This window comes from Amphiprion ocellaris, chromosome 13, assembly GCF_022539595.1.
Source record: "Amphiprion ocellaris isolate individual 3 ecotype Okinawa chromosome 13, ASM2253959v1, whole genome shotgun sequence".
Taxonomy (NCBI): Eukaryota; Metazoa; Chordata; class Actinopteri; family Pomacentridae; genus Amphiprion; species Amphiprion ocellaris.
In genome coordinates this window covers 19202082-19225146 of record NC_072778.1, presented here as the reverse complement: position 1 = coordinate 19225146, position 23065 = coordinate 19202082, and the positions used below count along the sequence as shown (strand labels likewise).

General features: G+C 41.5%; 1 protein-coding gene across 32 annotated transcripts in view; it reads left to right on the top strand.

Annotated features, from left to right (window-relative positions):
• Window positions 1-23065, top strand: part of LOC111572933 (protocadherin alpha-C2-like) — a 189585-nt gene that overhangs the window by 141684 nt on the left and 24836 nt on the right. The window contains exon 1 of one of the 32 annotated variants that reach the window (XM_035951259.2): window positions 1089-3502. The exons of 29 other annotated variants lie outside the window; for them this stretch is intronic. In XM_035951259.2, the coding sequence (XP_035807152.2) occupies window positions 1124-3502 (2379 nt within the window). In that variant the 5' untranslated portion in view covers window positions 1089-1123. Of the gene's footprint in view, window positions 1-1088; window positions 3503-4242; window positions 6759-10556; window positions 13024-23065 lie in introns of those variants that run through there. 2 more of the 32 variants (XM_035951249.2, XM_035951256.2) reach the window with 2 other exon arrangements.

Here is a 23065-nt window from a genome sequence, read left to right as displayed (position 1 = left end):
AAGTGATACTACAACAAACTGGCCTGTCAAAATTTGTGCCATATAACTTGCTCATGCCTAAATTATGCATATTCATTAAAACAGCAGCCACAATGCATTTCAGACAACAAACCCAAATAACATCTTAACATAATAATGATGAGAGAACCAATCTGTTTGTTTGTGTCTTTGGCATAACGTGATAAAACAAAAACAAAAAAATAACGTAAAAATGTATGACAGTTGAAATCTTAGCATTGTTGAGGTTAGTGTTTTTCTCTTCAATGTTCTGTCGTTTCAACTGATCTCAGGAATAAAAGTTAACTTGACTGTGCAAATCATAACATATATCGCTAGTCATGTTGATAAAACTGAAGGAAGTGATTTCAGGAGTTTACTCTGAAACATCACTTCAGCATTTTCAATGAACACTTGGATTATTTTACTACGAGACTGAAGGGCGCTCTCCGTGGTCCTGAATTTAGGCCCTGTGGTTTCTGCACCGTCCCCTTTAAAACAACAACCTTCTGATAATATTCAAACCGTTTATTATCAGTATTGTTAATAAAATATTTTTTAAGTACTGTATTTAAATGATAAAAGTCAATGCATTACGTTTCGGAAAAAAAAAATAGGTTACATTATTTGGATTTTTCACCAGATTGTCCGGCTGTTCAAATATCCATCACTGGACGATTGTTGCACTCTCGGTCACACTAAATCTTAATCCCATTGTTTTAATATACAATACTCGTGTTTATGAATGCATACGGGGGAGGGACTTTTTATTATCAACATTATTATTTATTTTTCTTGAACGAAGGTAAAGCAACTTGAGAGGATAATTCGCTCTTAGAAGTATTTTGCAAATTACTTGAATAGGTTTTCATGAGCATGTACAGTGTCTACTACTCACCACATGATGTCGCTGGAGACCACAGATGTAAATGTGTTTGATTATCCAAAACTCCTCCTCCATGCATTTGGTAAATGAACTCGTCGTCGTTCGTCATAGTTTCCTGGACACTCGATGGTACTGTGACGAGAAAAGAAAGAGCTGAAACAGAACAATACTGCATCTGAAGGAAATACCTAAACAGCGGGTAAATGATCTATTGGGTTCACCTACTTTGCTGCATCAACAATGTTTGTGCGACGACAAAACGGATACGTCTGGATTCGTGTTGTTGCACTGCTTTGTCTTTGTGACTGGTCTGTTTCGCAGTTATCCTACACGACTTCCGAGGAGGTGAACAAAGGCACCGTACTGGGAAATATCGCAAAGGATTTAAACCTAAATTTACAAGAACTGGAGACCAGGAATCTTCGTATTGTGTCGAGTTTCAGTAAGACATATTTTGACGTTAATTTGCGGACCGGTAACCTCTTTGTTGACGAGAGAATAGACAGAGAAGAGCTTTGTCCGCATGTGGCAAAATGCTCACTAAAAATACAAGCTGCTCTAAATAATCCAATGAATGTGCACCGCATCGAGGTTAATATTCTTGATACAAATGATAACTCGCCTTCCTTCATCGAAAATTCGCATTTATTAAATATCTCTGAATCACTGTCGCCGGGAGAGCGATATCTTCTCCCTGTAGCGGTAGATGCAGACACAGGAAGCAACGCAGTAAAAAGCTACAAGCTCAGTCAAAATGAAAATTTCTCTCTTGATGTGCAAAGTGGCGGAGAACACGGTGTGTCTGCCGAGTTAGTGCTGCAGAAAGCTTTAGACAGAGAAAAACAGCCAGTAATTAAACTTATCCTGACCGCCGTAGATGGAGGTAAACCGCCTCGGTCGGGGACTTTGCAGTTAATTGTTAACGTCATCGATGTCAATGATAATACACCCGCGTTTAGCAAATCGCTTTATAAAGTGCGTGTAAAAGAAAATGCGAGTCCTGGAACATTTGTTATCAAGTTAAATGCAACTGATTTAGACGAAGGCCCGAACGGTAAGATCCTGTATTCATTTATAAAACGAGGGAACATTGACCCATCAAATATTTTTGATCTGAATTCAGAAACAGGAGAAATTACTGTGAAGGGAAGACTAGATTATGAGGAGACGCCTGCTTATGAAGTCAGAGTTCAAGCAGTGGATCAAGGCGCCTCTCCTCGTAGTGCTCATGCTAAACTGCTGATAGAAATAATTGATGTAAATGACAATGCTCCAGAAATATCAATAACGTCATTGATGACACCTGTAAAAGAGGATGCAGGACTGGGGACAATTGTTGCTTTCATCACAGTGAGTGATGAAGATGTAGGAAATAATGGTGTCACTAACTGTAAAGTAGTTGGACCTGCTCCATTTAGACTCAAGTCCAACTATAAAAATGACTATTCATTAATAGTAGATGGACCGCTGGACAGAGAAAACACTTCTCTCTACAATGTCACCATTACAGCCACAGATGAAGGAAGTCCACCTCTGTCCAGCATCAGGGTCATTACTGTTCAAGTGTCTGATGTCAATGACAACGCACCTCACTTTATGGAGCCTGTAATTAATGTTTATGTGAAAGAAAACAGTCCAATAGGCTCAGTTATTTATACAGTAAGTGCCTTCGATCCTGATCTGGATAGCAATGCAAAGTTGACATACACATTGTTAGACAATTCTCCAAAAAATATCCCACTGTCATCCATTTTAAACATCAACTCAGAGACGGGAGATATAATAAATCTGCAGTCTTTTAACTATGAGGAGTTAAAGACGTTCCAGTTCAAAGTTCAGGCCACAGATTCTGGTGTTCCTCCACTCAGCAGCAACGTGACTGTCAACGTTTTGATTCTGGATGAAAACGATAATAATCCAACAATTCTGGCACCATATTCTGAGCACGGCTCTGTCAACAGTGAGAGCATCCCATATTCTGCTGAAGCAGGATATTTTGTGGCAAAGATAAGGGCTGTAGACGCAGACTCTGGATACAATGCACTGTTGACTTATCATCTGTCTGAACCAAAAGGAAACAGCCTGTTCAGGATCGGAACCAGCACCGGGGAAATCAGAACTAAGAGGCGAATGAGTGACAATGACCTCAAAACTCACCCCTTGGTGGTGCTGGTCTCTGATAACGGAGAACCCTCCCTGTCAGCTACTGTGTCTATTGAGGTGGTGGTTGTTGAAAGCACCGCTGACATCCACACTCAGTTCAGACATGTGCCCATAAAGGAGGACAGTTTCTCTGATTTGAACCTCTATCTGCTCATCGCCATTGTGTCGGTGTCAGTCATCTTTCTGCTCAGCCTCATCAGTCTCATAGCTGTCAGATGCCACAGGACAGACAGTTCTTTCAGCAGATACAGCGCCCCAATGATCACCACCCACCCTGATGGGAGCTGGTCTTACTCCAAATCTACACAGCAGTATGACGTGTGTTTCAGCTCAGACACACTCAAGAGTGATGTAGTGGTTTTCCCTGCACCGTTTCCACCCGTAGATGCTGAACTGATCAGTATTAACGGAGGAGACACTTTTACCAGGACTCAGACTTTACCAAGTAAAGAAAAGGTGAGTTGTTTTCAGCCGCAGTTCATTCAACAGCATGAAAAGTGAACGAAAATCTGAACTTACTGTCTCAATGTCTTAATAGTTTACCTGCAGTATGTTTCAAAACCGCATGTCCTTGCTATCATAGAAATTATTTGAAAGTATAACAGATTAGCAGGTCGGCAAATTAGTTCCTCGATTTGACAAATGAAATGTTTATATCCTCTAAGTGTGCTTGGAAGGAGCTTTCCGTGGTGCTGTAAATATTGTTTAACCCTCACAGTCCAAACAGTGGGATGTCCCCCGGTTGAATTGTTACTCATCATCTTTTCATTTAGTTAAGTTGGCATTCAATTTGTTAAGTACTCATGCTTTATTGGTCTTTGAGATGAATTTGACTAAAATAGGTTGGAGTTTCTTGCGCTGAACAGATAAGTCGATCCTGATAGTATATCATATTTCCATTGAACTCGGGTTTTCAACAAGCTTTTGTTTTATTTTTCCCAAATTATTTAAATTATTTCAAATTTGTGACTGAGCATCATCATCTCCTACTTTAAAACAATTGGTTTTAGTGTCCTTTTGGAATTTAATATGCAAATATGGAGCATTTTACGCATGTTGTTTGATGAGACACAAAGAGCGCGCTACTGGATTTTTAAACGATTGTCATATCTAGGTTGTAACGCCTGGGGTCGCTGATGACCACATATTTTATGGACTCGGTGTTTTCAGTCCCCTCCTTTCCGTGTGAAGCTTCACCGGATTGCGAGTGCTTTGTGCGAGGAACACGAATGGCGACAAAACGCGGAGGGCTGAAGTGGATGACATTAAAGATGTTGGTCGATGGAGTGGCGTTTTATGGATGAACATAATTTGTATCGCGTCAGTGTCTCTGAAAGCAGCGATGGGCAGTGGAAGGAATAATGGAATACTCTGTTCTCTGATCATCCTGTTTATATCCGAGCGGTGTGCTGCTCAGATATCCTACTCGGTTTCTGAGGAGGTGGACAAAGGAACTGTGGTCGGGAACCTCGCAAAGGATTTAAATGTCAACTTCCGAGACCTGCAAACGAGGAATCTAAATATTGTGTCCGGATACAGTAAGAAATATTTCGAGGCTAATTTCAAAACGGGCGATCTTTATGTTAACGAGAGAATAGATCGTGAGGAGCTATGTCCGAACACGATAAAATGCACACTAAATTTAGAAGCCGTACTGAGTAATCCTATGGTACTGCGACGCATTGAGGTGGTGATTGTTGATTTAAATGACAACGCACCTATATTTGTCGAGAAGTCGTTTTCACTTAATATTTCTGAATTTTCACCGACGGGCGAACACTTTTTGCTTCCCCTCGCTCTTGATGCAGATACAGGCAGCAATTCAGTGAAGACGTACAGGCTGAGTCCAAATGAATATTTCTCCCTCGACGTACAGAGCAGCGGAGAACACAGTGCATCTGCTGAGTTAGTGCTGCTAAAAGCTTTGGATCGAGAAAAACAAACTGTTATTAAACTAACACTAACTGCTGTAGATGGAGGTAAACCTCCCAACACTGGAACTGTACAGATTAATGTTAATGTTCTTGATGTTAATGATAACACGCCGTTGTTTAGCAAAACACTTTACAAGGCACGTGTAAATGAAAATGCCCCACCCGGATCATTAGTTATTCAACTTAATGCCACCGATTTAGACGAAGGGGACAACGGTAGGGTCGTTTACTCTTTTGTCAAACGTGCAAACTTCAATCCTGCTGATGTGTTTTTTATAAATGCAGAGACCGGTGAGATCACAGTGAAGGGTAATTTGGATTATGAAGCACAGGCAGCATATGAAGTTCATGCACAAGCAACAGACAAAGGCTCGTCGCCTCGACGCACAAATGGAAAGCTACTGATAGAGGTAGTTGATGTGAACGATAATGCCCCAGAAATTGTGGTGACGTCATTAATGAATCCCGTCAGAGAAGATGCTGATATAGGAAGCGTTGTCGCTTTGGTAACAGTGACTGATAAAGACGGAGGAAAAAACGGTCAGATTCGTTGTAAGCTTGTTGGTTCTGCACCTTTTAAGCTAAATTCAAATTATAAAAATTATTACTCATTAGTTGTCGATGGACCCCTAGATAGAGAAATGTGTCCTTTTTATAATGTCACGATTACAGCTAGTGATGAAGGTAGCCCGTCTCTATCGAGCACCAGCGTTGTAAATGTGGAGATTTCTGATGTCAATGACAATGCACCACGTTTTCTTGAACCCGTGATTAATATTTATGTGAAAGAAAACAGTCCAGTTGGAGCTCACATCTATGCCATAACTGCAGTTGATCCTGATATAAATGAAAATGCCAGAGTGACATACTCATTAGCAGGTGACTCAAAAAGTATCCCTATAACTTCGTTTGTAAACATCAACTCAGATACTGGAGACATTATCAGCCTACAGTCTTTTAACTATGAGGAGTTAAAAACGTTCCAGTTCAAAGTTCAGGCCACAGATTCTGGTGTTCCTCCACTCAGCAGCAACGTGACTGTCAACGTTTTAATTTTAGATGAAAATGATAATAATCCAACAATTCTCGCTCCCTATTCTGAGCACGGCTCTGTCAACAGTGAGAGCATCCCATATTCTGCGGAAGCAGGATACTTTGTGGCAAAGATCAGGGCTATAGACATCGACTCTGGATACAATGCGCTGTTGACTTATCACCTGCCTGAGCCAAAAGGAAACAACCTGTTCAGGATCGGAACCAGCACCGGAGAAATCAGAACTAAGAGGAGGATGAGTGACAATGACCTCAAAACTCACCCCTTGGTGGTGCTGGTCTCTGATAATGGAGAACCCTCCCTGTCAGCTACTGTGTCTATTGAGGTGGTGGTTGTTGAAAGCACCGCTGACATCCACACTCACTTCAGACATGTGCCCATAAAGGAGGACAGCTTCTCTGATTTGAACCTCTATCTGCTCATCGCCATTGTGTCGGTGTCAGTGATCTTTCTGCTCAGCCTCATCAGTCTCATAGCTGTCAGATGCCACAGGACAGATGGATCTTTCAGCAGGTACAGCGCCCCAATGATCACCACCCACCCTGATGGGAGCTGGTCTTACTCCAAATCTACTCAGCAGTATGACGTGTGTTTCAGCTCAGACACACTAAAGAGTGACGTAGTGGTTTTCCCTGCACCGTTTCCACCTGTAGATGCTGAACTGATCAGTATTAACGGAGGAGACACTTTTACCAGGACTCAGACCTTACCTAATAAAGAGAAGGTGAGTTAACCATAATCTCAGAGGGCATGTGGGGTTATCAGATTATCAGATTTGGGACGTTTTCAACATGTTATTACTTTTTCTGAGATTGTATGTAGTCTATGGTCGTGAAGTGATGGAAGTCGTATTTCGGGGAATTAAAATTTAAATCATCGATTTCATTACCCCTTTTTTCCCCCAGAAAAGCAGTTCACTAGCATGATGCTGAATGTCGAACTCTGTTGAGTAATAGCATTTGAAGCAGAGAGGTCATTGAGATCTCAGTCAAACTGCTAACCAGCGGGGTCGCTGTCTATGGTGCTGAAGTGTGGACAGTGTTACTGAGTCCTAGGAAAGGCCTGCCAAGCAAAAAAAATAAATAAAATAACTGCAAACTATGTATAGTTTTTTAAGAAGGCATACATTTTACCTGGTAGCGCATGCCTGATAAAATCTTTACTTAAGCAAGACAAACTCGCTTTAGTAGAGCGACGTTGTATTTTCCACTTAAATTGCTCTTTCGGCGCTTTTACTGTCTACATAAATCAGGTGTAGTTCCAATAAGTATTATTTCCTATATCTATTGAGGAATATTATTCTTTAAGCATTACCACAAAAGTAACAGTTGGTGTCGCTGGAGACCACTGATATCTACGTGGCTCCTTTTTTTCCCAGACTCCACCTCTTCTCCCGAATCATCGGTAGTCCACTCGTGCTTTGTCAGAAAATACACAAATGGTCACAGGACAGAACGGGCTTCGTCTGTTATTCACATCAAATGTGGACATGTTCAAAAATGACTATTTCTTTCATTGTGTGGCAGCGATGGGACGTGGAGGATTTCGAGTCACAATCTGGATACAATTAATAGCTTTGCTTTGTTTGTGTGATGCGTCGGCAGCGCAGCTCTCGTTCTCCGTTTCCGAGGAGGTTGACAAAGGGACGGTGGTGGGAAATCTCGCAAAGGATTTACAGATTAATGTTAACGAACTGGAAAAACGAGATTTACGCATTGTCTCTGGGAATACTAAGAAATATTTTGACGTGGATTTAAAAACTGGGGCGCTGTTTGTTTGCGATAGGATTGATCGTGAAGAGCTCTGTCCAAACACGGCAAAATGTTCCTTAAATATAGAAGCTATGCTGAGCCAACCGATGCATCTGCATCGCATCGAGGTTCAGATTACTGACATTAACGACAATGCACCATCTTTTCGTGAAAAGGAGAAGACGTTAAACATTTCGGAGTCATCTTCGACTGGTGAGAGGTATTTACTCCCAATGGCGAACGACGCAGACACAGGCGATAACTCGGTAAAAAGCTACAAGCTGAGTGCAAATGAGTATTTCTCACTGGATGTACAGAGCAGCGGACAGCACAGCGAGTCTGCTGACTTAGTGCTGCAGAAATCTTTAGACAGGGAGAAAAAATCTGTCATCCACTTAATTTTAACTGCTCTGGACGGAGGAAAACCTGCCCGATCAGGAACATTAAAAATAGTTGTATATGTTATGGACGTAAATGACAATACTCCCATATTTAGTCAACCTTTGTATAAAGCCCAAGTCAATGAAAACGTTCCCTTACAGACTTTCATGTTGACTGTAAGTGCTACAGATTTGGATGAGGGAATAAATAGTGAAATAGTGTATTCATTTATTGAAAGAGGAAATTTCAATCCTGAGTCTTTGTTCTCAATAAATCCAAACACAGGGGAAATAACTGTAAAGGGCAAAGTAGACTATGAAGAAAATACAGCCTATGATATCCGTATACAGGCAAGAGATAAAGGTACACCTTCACGAAGCGTGCATGGTAAATTGTTAGTAGAAGTAGTTGATGTTAATGACAATGTACCTGAAATCATTATCACCTCTCTTATGAGCCCAGTTAGAGAAGATGCTGAGATAGGTACAGTTGTCGCTCTAGTGACTGTAACTGATAAAGATGGGGGTAATAATGGTCTCACCAATGCAAATACTCTGGGGCTAGTGCCTTTTAAACTCAAGCTAAACTACAAAAACTATTATTCATTAACAGTTGATGGACCTCTTGACAGAGAGAGTGTTTCTCAATATAATGTTACCATCATAGCCACTGATGAAGGCACTCCGCCTCTTTCCAGTACCAGTGTTATTCCAGTTCACATTTCTGATGTGAATGACAATGCCCCTCTATTCTCAGAGCCTGTGATTAATGTATATGTCAAAGAGAATAGTGTAGTGGGAGCTACTATTTTCATTATAACTGCAGCAGACCCTGATATAGAAGAAAATGCTAAAGTAACATATTCACTGCTAAATGGCTTATCAAAAAGTATTCCAATAACTTCTGTGGTAAACATAAATTCAGAGACGGGAGATATAATCAGTCTGCAGTCGTTTAACTATGAGGAGTTAAAAACCTTCCAGTTCAAAGTTCAGGCCACAGATTCTGGTGTTCCTCCGCTCAGCAGCAACGTGACTGTCAACGTTTTAATTCTGGATGAAAATGATAATAATCCAACAATTTTGGGTCCTTATTCAGAGCACGGTTCTGTCAACAGTGAGAGCATCCCATATTCTGCTGAAGCAGGATACTTTGTGGCAAAGATCAGGGCTGTAGACGCAGACTCTGGATACAATGCATTGTTGACTTATCACCTGTCTGAGCCAAAAGGAAATAATCTGTTCAGGATCGGAACCAGCACCGGAGAAATCAGAACTAAGAGGAGAATGAGTGACAATGACCTCAAAACTCACCCCTTGGTGGTGCTGGTCTCTGATAACGGAGAACCCTCCCTGTCAGCTACTGTGTCTATTGAGGTGGTGGTTGTTGAAAGCACCGCTGACATCCAGACTCAGTTCAGACATGTGCCCATAAAGGAGGACAGTTTCTCTGATTTGAACCTCTATCTACTAATCGCCATTGTGTCGGTGTCAGTGATCTTTCTACTCAGCCTCATCAGTCTCATAGCTGTCAGATGCCACAGGACAGACGGATCTTTCAGCAGGTACAGCGCCCCAATGATCACCACTCACCCTGATGGGAGCTGGTCTTACTCCAAATCTACTCAGCAGTATGACGTGTGTTTCAGCTCAGACACACTGAAGAGTGACGTAGTGGTTTTCCCTGCACCGTTTCCACCTGTAGATGCTGAACTGATCAGTATTAACGGAGGAGACACTTTTACCATGACTCAGACCTTACCTAATAAAGAGAAGGTAAGGGTGGTGGAATGCAATTTGCAGGGCTGTCAATGATTTATGCTTTACTTACCAACATAATGTCTTCAAGCTACTTGTTATATAATGACCACAATGGAAGTAAGTCGTCAGCTACATTGTTCTTAGCTTGGCAACTGTGTAGCTGTGTAGAATCAAACGTACTTTTTCTTGTTGTGCCATTTAAGATTACTCATTAGACATTTTAAGAGAAGAAACATTTGCTTAATCTTTGTTCAATGTCCTGTTGGTCATTTACTTTAGTATCTGGCATGTAACTTTTATTATATTTCTTGTAAGAATATTTAGCATTTGTGTTTATATAGTCCATTCAAACTTCCAAATCTTGGTGGCCAGGTAATAGTCTGTCGCGTTTGTAGTAGTAAATCAAAACTAATCTTGTGGAAGGTATTGTTAAAATGACAATGGGTATACTTCAATTCAATAATCCTTTTCATCTTTTTTTGTCTCTGACTTCAACACTGACACAAGATGTCGCTATTAGCTCATAGAATTGAAACATATTTCATTCTGTGCGACGCTCCTCCCTTGAACGAGGGTTTGCAATTCTTTGTTTGTCGTAGCAGTATAGAACACTCTCTCTGTACTGAGGAGCTTTGATTAGGATTCACGACTACCGAGCAATGTTACCGCTAGAGTGATTTTTTTTTCCGTTTGAATTTGTTTAGCAGGCTTTAACAGAATGCAACTAGGGAATGCTTTCCGACACTGGATGTATTATTTGTTTCCTGTATTTCATATATGGAGTGTCGCAGCAGCACAGATTGTGTATTCCGCCACGGAGGAATCGAGCCCGGGCACCACTGTGGGGAATTTGGCGAAGGATTTACATTTAGATGTGCAAGAACTGGAAAGTCGAGGTTTTCAGATTTCAGGACCGAATACGAGGTTCTTTGAAGTCAACGTTAAGACTGGTTTGCTTTTGGTGAAAGACAGAATAGACCGAGAGCAGCTTTGCTCGCGAAATGTGAAGTGCTCTCTGGAAGTGGAAGCCATTGTGAACTCTCCGCTGAATCTATACCGCTTTGAGGTTAAAATTTTGGATATAAATGACAATGCACCATCCTTCCGGATACCGGAGATTGTTTTGAACGTGTCTGAGTCAGCCTTCCCTGGTGAAAAATTTGCTCTACCCAAGGCTTTCGATACAGATGTCGGAACTTATTCAGTTAAGAGCTACAAACTGAGCCAGAATGAGCATTTCACGCTGGATGTGCAGAATGGCGGAGAGCCGAGTATGTTCGCTGAAATGGCACTGCAGAAAACCTTAGATCGTGAGAAACAGCCGGTTATAAAATTAACACTGACAGCTGCAGACGGAGGGAAACCTCCTAAATCAGGCACGTTACATATTACAGTTAATGTGCAAGATGTTAATGATAATATTCCAGTATTTGACAAGCCTTTGTACAAAGCCACAGTGCTGGAAAACACACCGCGAGGTGCAACCGTAGTATCTGTGCATGCTCGAGATTTAGATGAGGGTCTTAATGGAGAAATACAGTATTCTTTTATAAACCAAGACAATGATAACGATGTCGATACATTTGCCATCAATCCCATAACGGGGGAGATTACAGTAAATGGTGAGCTGGATCACGAAAAAAACAATGCAGTTGAAATCAGGGTCCAAGCAAAAGACAAAGGGCCAAATCCAAGGGCATCTAATTGTAAAGTACTGGTTGAAATCACAGATGTTAATGACAATCCACCAGAAATATCAGTAACATCTCTAGTCAACGTAGTGAGGGAAGACGCACCCTTAGACACAATGGTTGGACTCATCACGGTGAGAGATTACGACGCAGATAAAAACGGCGCTGTTCAGGTTAGACTCGCTGATTCTGTGCCGTTCACAATCAAGAACACATATAAGAATCACTATTCTTTAGTCGTAGACGGCACTCTGGACAGAGAACGAGTGTCTCAATACAATGTAACAATAACAGCGACTGACGAAGGGCTCCCTCCCCTGTCCAGTACAAGCATTATTGCAGTGCACGTTTCTGATGTCAATGACAACGCACCTCAGTTTAAGGAACCAGTGATACACATTTTCGTCAAAGAAAATAGTCCTGTAGGCGTTGTTATCTATACCATGACTGCAGATGATCCTGATCTCGACGAAAATGCAAAAGTAACGTTTTCAGTCATTGATAATATTAATTATAAAAATAGTGTAACAGGGTCAGCTATCAACATCAATTCAGAGACAGGAGACATTATCAGCCTGCAGTCGTTTAACTATGAGGAGTTAAAAACATTTCAGTTCAAAGTTCAGGCCACAGACTCTGGTGTTCCTCCACTTAGTAGCAACGTGACTGTCAACGTTTTTATAATGGATGAAAATGACAACAGCCCCTCGATTCTTTCTCCCTATTCTGAACACGGCTCTGTCAACAGTGAGAGCATCCCATATTCTGCGGAAGCAGGATACTTTGTGGCAAAGATCAGGGCTGTAGACGCAGACTCTGGATACAATGCGCTGCTGTCTTATCACCTGTCTGAGCCAAAAGGAAACAACCTGTTCAGGATCGGAACCAGCACCGGAGAAATCAGGACTAAGAGGAGGATGAGTGACAATGACCTCAAAACTCACCCCTTGGTGGTGCTGGTCTCTGATAACGGAGAACCCTCCCTGTCAGCTACTGTGTCTATTGAGGTGGTGGTTGTTGAAAGCACTGCTGACATCCACACTCAGTTCAGACATGTGCCCATAAAGGAGGATAGTTTCTCTGATTTGAACCTCTATCTGCTAATCGCCATTGTGTCTGTGTCAGTGATCTTTCTGCTCAGCCTTATCAGTTTAGTGGCCGTCAGATGCCACAGGACAGACGGCACTTTCAGCAGATACAGCGCCCCCATGATCACCACCCACCCTGACGGGAGCTGGTCTTACTCCAAATCTACTCAGCAATATGACGTGTGTTTCAGCTCAGACACGCTCAAGAGCGACGTAGTGGTTTTCCCTGCACCGTTTCCACCTGTAGATGCTGAACTGATCAGTATTAACGGAGGAGACACTTTTACCAGAACTCAGACTTTGCCTAACAAAGAAAAGGTAAGATGTAATCCTCCCCAGTCAGTTTACAGGCTGCAAGATTTATAGCATTTATATAAACGTCTCGCCAGTATCAAGACCGCTTGCTCTGTTACAACTTGTCTACATCTCTCTTCTCTCTGCTTGCGTTTGGTCTATGCGCTGTCCGTGGTTCTGAAACCACGGGGGCCTGTTCGAGCTTCATTTTGACAGTAGCTATTCTATCAGGCTACATCACAAAGTGCAGCACAAAATCGGGGTGGGCAGCGCCGCCAAAAACGAACTATGAGTAGAAAAATATATTTTCACTTAATATTAACATGTCGTAAATCGAAAGAACTTACCAGAATGATAGACAAGAGGATCTAGTGAAAATACTTGCAACATTGTGGAAAGTGGCAGCGACAGGCCCTTTCACCGTGTAGGTTTAAATACATAACGACGAGACAAAATGGAATGCCTAGTATCACCTTCAAGCTTAAGAGTTGTAATTTGAACAATTACATCAGGATGGAAAACTGAAACAATGACTCAATCTTACAGAAAACCCTCTAGTCAGTTGACAAATTATTAAAAACCCCTGAGCCATAAATTCAACTTTTATGAAGCTTTTACATATTCATTGTTTGTTTGCGTTGTTAAAAACGATAAGTGTACTTCATTATTGCGGTCATATTGAGCTGTGATGGTGCGCTGAATTGCACATTTTAGAAGAACACAAAAGTGTTCCAGACATTTCGGTATTCTGGGGTTGACAAAATGTTACTAACACCTTTACAAGTAATGCAGTCCAGTACACCACCACACACTATGAGCACACTATGAGTTTTTTTTTTTTTTTTGGGGGGGGGGGGGGGGGGGGGGGGAATATGACCACACCAACAAAAACTGTGAAGGTATAAGCTTCATTGAAGGAGAACGGTGTTTCTACGGCAGTGGTTTGTGTGTCTATATTTTTACATGGTTCCAAAAACTATGGCCTTCCAGCAGAACCTAAGTTTTATCATTCTGATGGACAGTTCTTACAGCGACGTTTACAAAACGGAGCATTTGGTGTTGTCTGACAAACACCGTTTGAAACAGTTTGGTTCACTTCTCACTATTCTTTGACTAATGAGGTTTCTGAGCTTGTACTTCCAAGACATTTTCCCAAACCCCACGGTGATCAGGGCGTCCTGCACTCTGCTAGCTTACTTGGCTACATGGGGTCTGTACCACAAATGTTAGCAAAGCTAGCCGGCTAGCATGAGTTAAACGGAGTTTGCCAAACAGGCAACCATCACTGACAATACTCACAATTCATAGGCTTGAAATGCTGTTAGAAAAAGGTAGGACTACTTCTGAAACTACTCATATGACATAACTGGCTTCTCCAGCGGTTACTCATCTGTCCCAAATGCTCACAGTCGCTATCGTAAGACGTTTGACAGACTTAAACACTAATAATTCAAAGTCCATGAAGTTGTTAATTGTTGAAAATTCAAACTTACCGGAGACCTTAAAAGTCGTAGCAAGCTGTCAGAGGAAAAAAGTCCGTGTCATGCCAGTGTCAGTGTAGCTAACAAAAAAAACAAATCGAGCTCAGTTGCCGCCAAGACTTTTAAAAATGTCAACGCGCCTGGAAAAAAAAAAAAAAAAAACAACATGGCAGATCTTCTTCGCTCAGCAGTTGTCAACGGCTCTGCGCTCAGTGCTGCTACTAGTGGTTACAAGCTACATTGCAGCCATCATGTTAGCTAATATTACCTTTCGGTTACAAAGGAGGAGATGCTGTCGATGCTGAGCGTTCCAGCTCAGTAAGTCCTGTTTTTAACCACTCTACAGTGCTGCTACCATCGACCTTTATCAACAGTTTGATCTTGTTTCGTATTAAATACCCCATTCTTGTCTGTTGAAGTGACCTGTTGTTAGCATTTGTCTAATTACAAACCCTGCCTTTCTGATGTGAACGAGCTCATGGCTAAAACCATAAGTAGTAGGAGCAAGCTTTTTATGACATGTGATTCGGTTTCTTTACTCTTATAGAGAACTGCCCCCCTCTGTAGCATCAGCTTTCAGGAATTAATGGCAGCATGTACTGTCTTGGATGGGATATTGCTTCCACTTTAGTTTGGATATGAATTTGTCCTGCATTCAGCTATGGGCTATGAGGTTTGAAAGCACAGTTTAACTCGTAAATGTATGGCAGAAATGCAAACACGTTCACTTTGAGCTTCATTGTAGCTTTCCATAATAGACACAGTCATAAGGCATTGTCTGCTTTGCCCCTGCTGTGTGTGTATGCAGTTAACTGACTTAGTTTTATTTATATGCTTAGATTTTGGTGTTCAAGACCTATAGCTTCTCTAAGACAAGTGTTTTCTTCAGCTATTTTGACTTTTAAAAAAAACTCCTTTAGAAGATGGGAGGAGCAGTGCAAAAAATCATGTGAAGTCACTGCATTCATCTCCTTTTTTTACTGTGGATAGTTTGACTTGTCATAGCAGATAAACCACAGGTGTAACTAATAACAGTGACACTTACTCTCTTATGTGCGAGTGTATTGTTGAGCCAGCATGCACAATACCAGCAACTTAAAGCCAAAGCAGTTCGGTGGATTTTAGAAAGCATTTTGTTTATTATTTACACCTGAGCTTTTCTTACCATGTTGATGTTGATATGTGTTCCCTGAAAAGGCACACAAAGAAGTACTTTGTCCCACTGCATCAGGAAAAACAGGAAAGTGAGCAGAATGCCATTCTGCTACAATCTGAACATGCCTACACTGTTAGAGTAGGTCTAATTAGGCAGTTTGCATGAAAAAACGACTGTGTGGGTGGATCATAGATTTGTAGGGCCTGTAATTCCCTTAGGTTTGATGTTGCCCCGTTCATGTTTGTGCTCTTACAGTAGATTGTTCCTCCTGAGATGTTTCCATTAGTTGCACTGGAATTACACAGTATGCTTTATGCTATTCATTCATTCATTCATTAGGGCTTTAAATTCTCTGCTGTTTGTGCTCTGCGTTCTACACCAAGCAGCTCCTTATTACTCACCTCCAGTTTTGTTATATGTTAAATATAAGGTCTGGATTGTGTTTATGCTTTTTGATTTATTCAGTTATACTACATTACCTTCATATTGTACCTGTCAGTGCTGCACTTAGACCCCAGGATCCGGTAAAACACAGCTATGCCTCTGTGGGGTAGGTTTTCCTAGTTATTGATTACAGTGTTGTCTTTACGTATTTTACTTGAAAAGAGAAGCTTTATACACGTTTGTTCATTGAATATTCTCTGCTCCAAAATTCAACAATATAACAGATCAATGTTTTTGTAAATGACATCCTCACATCCTTCTAAGCCTGCATTTATGCTTTTTAAATCTGCTAGTTGTCCGTTTTTATCCTTATTCCTTGCCCTACCATCTTCTATACTGCAATAGCGAAACATGTACATGCGATTCGTTTCACGCCCGATCCTTTTCCTTTCTCCTCCTCCGTGCTGCCACATCTCCTTCCCCTCCCCCTATCCTTCTCACTCCACGAGAAGGGGAGCAGCTGAGAGAACTAGCAGGGAATTAGCGTCCATTTCTGCAGACATGTGTGCCATGAGCATCAGAGCGCTGTAAACACGATCTAATATATTTTCATTACCATCCCTAATGTGTGTACATAGCCCTGATCTGCTCCTGTCAAGTACAGCACAGAAGCGTCTTGTGTGTTCTGTTTACATTGTATTTGTCAGTGGTTAAATCTGGCGTATTATGCGCAGTCATTCAATGTTAGCAGTAATAATAACAGCTGGAATGTGTTCAAATGATGTGGCTGGAGCTCAGTAGGTAGACTAGTGGCCAGCATTGTGTTGCTGCGGATCTGTGATGCTTTGAGTAACTCAGACGGTATGACCTCATTTCAGGGAGTGGTTCAGCACAAACAAGCGTGGCCTGATCTGTCAAAACTCGGCTCGTTCGGTTTGACTCAGTGGGAAAAGGGACTGAACCGCGGCTTTCTGCTCTTTCAAACAGATTTCGATTATCGCAGGCAACGAGAACGGGCTCAGTGCGGCTCATAAGTGGGTCAGCGTGTGCTTTAAATACGGCCACATGCGCCATCTGACTGAACCTGTCGTCGGTAACCGCGCCGGTCGTTGTCCGGCGCTGCACGCATAAGCGCTCCATACTGTGGTTCCTAAACAATGCCCGGAGCTGTCTCTCTGCGTAAAAGTGGTTCAGTGTGCGTTCTGTATGCTACAGCTCTCTGTGGATGTGTGTGAGCGAGGAGGAGAGGAGAGGAGAGGGGGGAGGGGCAGGTAATTTTCCGTTACTCGTTGCTGCAGCAGGGAGCTTCAGTACCGATCGAGGTATCAGCTCCGCTCGGCTCAGCTCTGCGGCTGGGCGGGGCCGACAACACCTCGTGTCAATCACGGTGAAAATCGGGCCGGGTGGGGCGGAGAGCCGGGGAGGATGAGCATGTTCTTATCTGTGCATCTATCAGAACACCGTGTGTGTGTGTGTGTGTGTGTGTGTGTGTGTGTGTGTGTGTGTGTGTGTGTGTGTGTGTGTGTGTGTGTGTGTGCGTGTGTGCGTGCGCGCGCAGGATATTTTTAATGACGTCACAAGATGCCTATGGCAGAAATCTCCCACTGTGGGTGTTGTATAGAGGCATGTTCATGAAAATGTCCAATGAGAGAGGTATTGCGTTTGTGTCAATATGTCTGAAATGATGACTTACGGGTGCAGAATGTGCATCCGATAAAAGCTTCTACTCTGCCTCCCCAGGTGCTGCAAAATGCATTAAATTATTGATTGTACAGTACATTATCTTCGCTGGAGCCCGCAGCTTAGTGCTTCACAGTTCATAGATTGCAGAGGCTTTCACTGCAAGTCATTTTGGTGGAGTACACAGATGGCATGACATAGAAATGTCCTCACCTCTTGTTGTAACACTACACCAGTGACAGATCAGCAGAATGGTCAACATAAGATTTATGCATTGTCCTTTTTCTATTTATCACTGTCCGCCATGCACACATCTTTTGCAGCACTTCCTGTTTTTCTCCTTTACAAGGGTGTGTCCTTTGTGTGAGAGTGAGGTTAGTGCTGCTATCTGTGGTTACCATGGAGACTGTTTTGAGCCTTAATGAAATGACGAACTAGTCTGTTTCCTGGGAGCTGCCAGCATGTACCCGCCCCCCACCCAGACATCCGTCCCAGCATGTGCTCCATCGATGCATGCAGGAAGGAAACAGGGTGGACACAAAGGGAGGGAGGAAAGATGGAGGGAGAGACAAAGGGAAAGATGCAGACCAAAGATGTGCAGTATCCTCAGCAGAAGTGACTAGTCAGTAAAAGGGTAAATAAAGCGAGCAATGCAAATGAGGGAAAAGCTGCATGAGATGAGAAAATCTGTTTCAAAATGGGAAGGGGTTTTAGAAGAAATCCCAAATACAGCAGCAGAGACTCAAGCCTTGAGCATGAGATAGTGAGAAAACGGGAGTTGGTAAGGATGAGATGGACAGAAAAAACACATTAAATACATGCCCTGCAGCTGCGTGAGAACATCACAGGCTTACAATTGGTCACAGATAAAAAGAAGAACTTATCACCACCCCTCCCCTACTCCCCCACCTCCACCAACCCGTCCTACATCCATGCTCCCTCTTAGTGGCATTTGGATGTTGTTCGCAGTCGTTAGATTAGCTTTGTCATGCTCAGAACCACGGGTCCCATCCTCTCCCATCCGGCAAGGATACAAAGCCAGGGCATCCTAAGAGGGAAGTATCCAAAGCCTGCCTGCATTTCCTGATAGCTTTGTTCAGTGCCACAACAAAAATCTGTTTGATTTATGCACAGGCTGGATCAGGACAACCAAGGAACTGTTTAACCCTTGCAGGGTCCCACGGGGAGGGATTTGTGCTACTTTTAGTTCTCTCATACCCTTTATTTTTGAAAGAAAGATACACAAGGGATCAACACAAACATACCCAGAGAATGCCTTCTCCAGCAGCTTAATGTGTCCACCTGAGTAAAAGGATTGTGGCTACCAGGGGACTTTTGTTCTGGAGAATTTAAAATGGAAAAGTTCTTGTGTGTAGAGAAGTGTGAATAGAAGAAGGTATGAGAACACAGCTCTGTCATAGTGTGATAAAACAATATATAAACAACACCATTCACCAATCTCTTTTGGCTAGTGCAATTGTATCTGCATTAGTGTTTTGTATTTTGTAACTATTTTTCTTCTGATTTTCATATTTTTAAGAGAAGCAAAAAAAATCTAGGACGGATTGTGCTACCTTATTTGTAACAGAGGGTTTTTTCTGTTCTAGTTATGTTTGTAATGGCTTTAGACACAGAATGTTTGAATTCAGCGGGCATTTTAGATGTAACATTCTGCACTAAAATCCTAATTTTAAGTGTGCGTGGTGTGTGTCTCAGAAATACTTGGTAAATTTAGTTTTATAAATGCACATACAGCTTGTCCTTGTACCAAATACAGACACTGTAGATGCTACCATGAGCATGCTCTGTAGTGTTCTTTCTCCTCTCACCTCTGGAGGGTGCCTTCTCTTTATATCCTGCTTTATCCATTGCGGTCATTGTATTGGAAATGATAAAGAAAATGACTGCCACTGCAGACTGCCACTGACGTCTGTGCCCTCCCTCCCTTCCTCCCTCTCTGTCTCTCCCAAACACACACACACTCATAGATGGGATTATGCTTTAGTGCTTTGGCTTAATGAGAAAGCCTGTGTAGATGGGCAGTGGGGTGATGATCACGTGTCCGATCCTTGTACTACCAATTTATTCCAACAGAGGGACCAATTTCACTGTCTCTCTCACCTCAGTTCCCTTCTGCCAAGGCTGCCTCTCCCACTCACAGTAGGATTAAATTTTGCAGTTTAAATGTCATTGACTTTTAACCTTTTTTCTGTTTTTTGATTGAAGCCTAATTCCTAACATCAACTGTGAGATTTATTCTAAAGATGCTCTTTTGCTGCCATGCATGTGTATATATATCATAAATAATATACTGTATTATTATTTAGAACAACTAACAAATGGACAGCATGAAGAAACCCTAATGAAGCATTAGACGTACTGGTAATGTGATTAAAAATATTCTACTTTCTTCAGGAGCTGTATCAAGGACGTATAGCTTAATTCATACTTCCTAGGACCACACCCACTAGAGATAGCCTCAGTATTTTTGAAATACTTAATTTTGTGAGACACTTTTTTTTAGGATTCTGTTTGTGCTGTCTCTTCTAAAAGGGGCTGTTTGTCAGTTTCTTTACTTCAGTGCATCTTTTTTTAAATCAGCATGACAGCCTGCAGACATCTAGTCTATTTTCTCTCTTACCTTCTCTGTGAAGTAGCATGAAGAAAAATGAAAATAATACGCATGAAGAAAAATGAAAATAATACTTATGGCACATGTCATTATGCCATTACCAGTGTAATCCAGAATAAAATGTGACTGCTGTCACCCTGCACAGTGACAATAAAGCTTTATGATAAAAGATTTTGACAAGTATAGCATGGATTTGAATACTTTGGGCCAAGAGTTGTTGATTATGGAAGTGGGGGAAAAATGTCCTTCTCTCTCTAAATGCAGCTCTTAATAAACTTTATGTTAACCATTAGGTGTAATCTGTGTAACCTCTAAAAGCCTGCATGCTCCTTTTTTTTCCCCCTTCAGTCTCTATCTGTTTATTAAAGCTCTTGGCTGATCTTGACTGTTCCCTGACATTTAAAAATGAGAGGGAACAACAGCAAAAGATGGTCTGACATTCATTCAGACAAAGCAAATTTGTCCTTAGATAGCATTTATGTTTTTTTATAGTTATGTTTTACACTGCCTGTATGCCTACAGGCTTAAATGCCCTTTAAGTTTGCATTGCTGCTTCTGTCTATGTGTTGACTGAGGGAGTGATAGGAGTCATGCTTCATGATAGCCCAGCCGTGACCCGTTTCTCTCTGGATCTCCGTTGTAATCTGACTTACTAAAATGGGGGATTCCACAGAAAAGACTCTTAGGAGAAGTAATATGAATGGCTTTTAGAGTGGCTGCTTACAGTATTAATGAGGTTGAAGAGAACGTTATTAATATAGTGGCCATCTTGCATAATTGATACAGTGGAGGATGTTAATGTTCTGGCAGGGAGAATGAACAAAGGGAATTGAATTTTTAAAATCTGAATTATCTTTCTTATTCATATTTGTCATATTCCTGCATGAGTAAAGCTGCTGTCTTTTTCTCACCCACTGTTTCAGTCAGCAAATGACAAGCCATCATTTTGTGCTGTTGTGTTTCCACTTAAGACCCTAGTATGTCCATCAGCCAGCCCTCAGCTGGAACAGCGACTGTCTGACAGAGACACAGCTGGAGACACTTCAGACCAGAGATTGGGGAAAGTGAGAAATATTTAGGGACTGAGAATAAAATGTCAAGGACGGGTGAAAGAATTGACGAGAATGGATGTTCTAACAATCTGTGTTTTTTAAAAGAGACAAATCTGGATAAAAAAAACAAAAAAAAAACACTCAAATTAGCCGATTAGTACCTTGAAATCAGTACTGTATTTATTGATGCGTGAAAGGCATCTGTCTGCAAGTGGGATATTGTTGATAACTTCATCTCCAGCACCCTTGAGTGACAAATGAAAAAAATTTACAGCTCAGAGGTGTGCAATTAACACCGAACAGATGGGTGTGTTTGAAACAGGTACACGTATTAGAGAGCAAGATAATCTGTGAAACACACTGGAAGAGGGTGTGAGGAGGAGAATGAGAGAGACAGGTGCAAAGGTTAGGTGTAATCCAGCTCTGTGTTTGTTGCTGATGAGATAAGCATTGCCTGTCTTCATGTTTGTATCATTGCCAAACATGGAGGTTCAATCGTCCCACCGGAAAAATCAGCTAAATGTCACGGTTAGTGTGGCAGATTGTACATGGTGTTCCCTCTGAGACTGTTAGCCTCTTGTTCAGAGAAACAATGTGAAGAAACCACGTGGTGTATGTAGTTGAAATCATTGTTTTCTTTTTAATGCACTGGTCAATTTTGAGATTTTGGAAAATTAAATGTCTTCTTTCAAAATAATACAGAAATATATATATATTAATGTGTACATTACTGCAGTTTGTCTAATTGCATCTTTAGATTTTGATTATATTGTATATATTTCAATGCTATTTTCTCAAAATTATTTTTTAAAAATACTGCAACCATAAATCTTCAGTAGCACTTGCCTACACCAAACCTTGCTATTTTTTGTTAAACCTTGTAGTTTTGTTCCTATCTATATTATTAAGGTTTTTACAGAGGGCTTTGTTCATTCTGGCCATAGTCTAGTTTACTGAGCATTTTATTCCTTCAAACATGGATTTTTCCCCCCCTTTCTGTAGACAGTATTTTTTTTTTTGTTTAATGGATTGATTAAAACAGATATCCAAAATCACCAGTGTAAAAACCTTTGACTTCAATATATCATCATAATAAAACAATTAGATTGAGGCAATCCTTATCAAGTTTTCAGATTTATGGTCGTAAAGTTAATGTAAATTAGGGCACCGTTAGATAACTACTGACTTATTTGCATGTAAACTGGAAAGGTTTCATGGTGATATCTATTTGGTTCAAATTTGTACCCTTTTCACCTGTATCTCTCAGCAGGTAGAAATAAAAGCAAAATAGGGACAAGTATGACGTAATTATTTTTTAGTGACAAGCGCATTATGTGCACTTTGTTGTTATGATTTTTGTGTACTACTTTATTGTACGCATAACCTTATTTTATATGCAGGTTACTCTATATATCCTTTGTAAAGTGGGAGTTTTGTATTTAACATTTAGCTGCGTGTCCAACTCCCCACTTTTGCCACCTCCTCCTCGTTGCTTTGGAGTGTGAAGAGTCGCTCTGTATCTATCCATCTACAAGCAGCACCCGAGTGAGTCACTGTCTTCTCCCAGACTTCTGGAATGCCAATGCTTGTCATCGCCGTGGGCAGACCGGGCGTGGGTGAGAGTGGCGAAGTACCGTGGAAAGGGGAGGGGGAAAAAAGATAATGTGGGCGGTATATATGC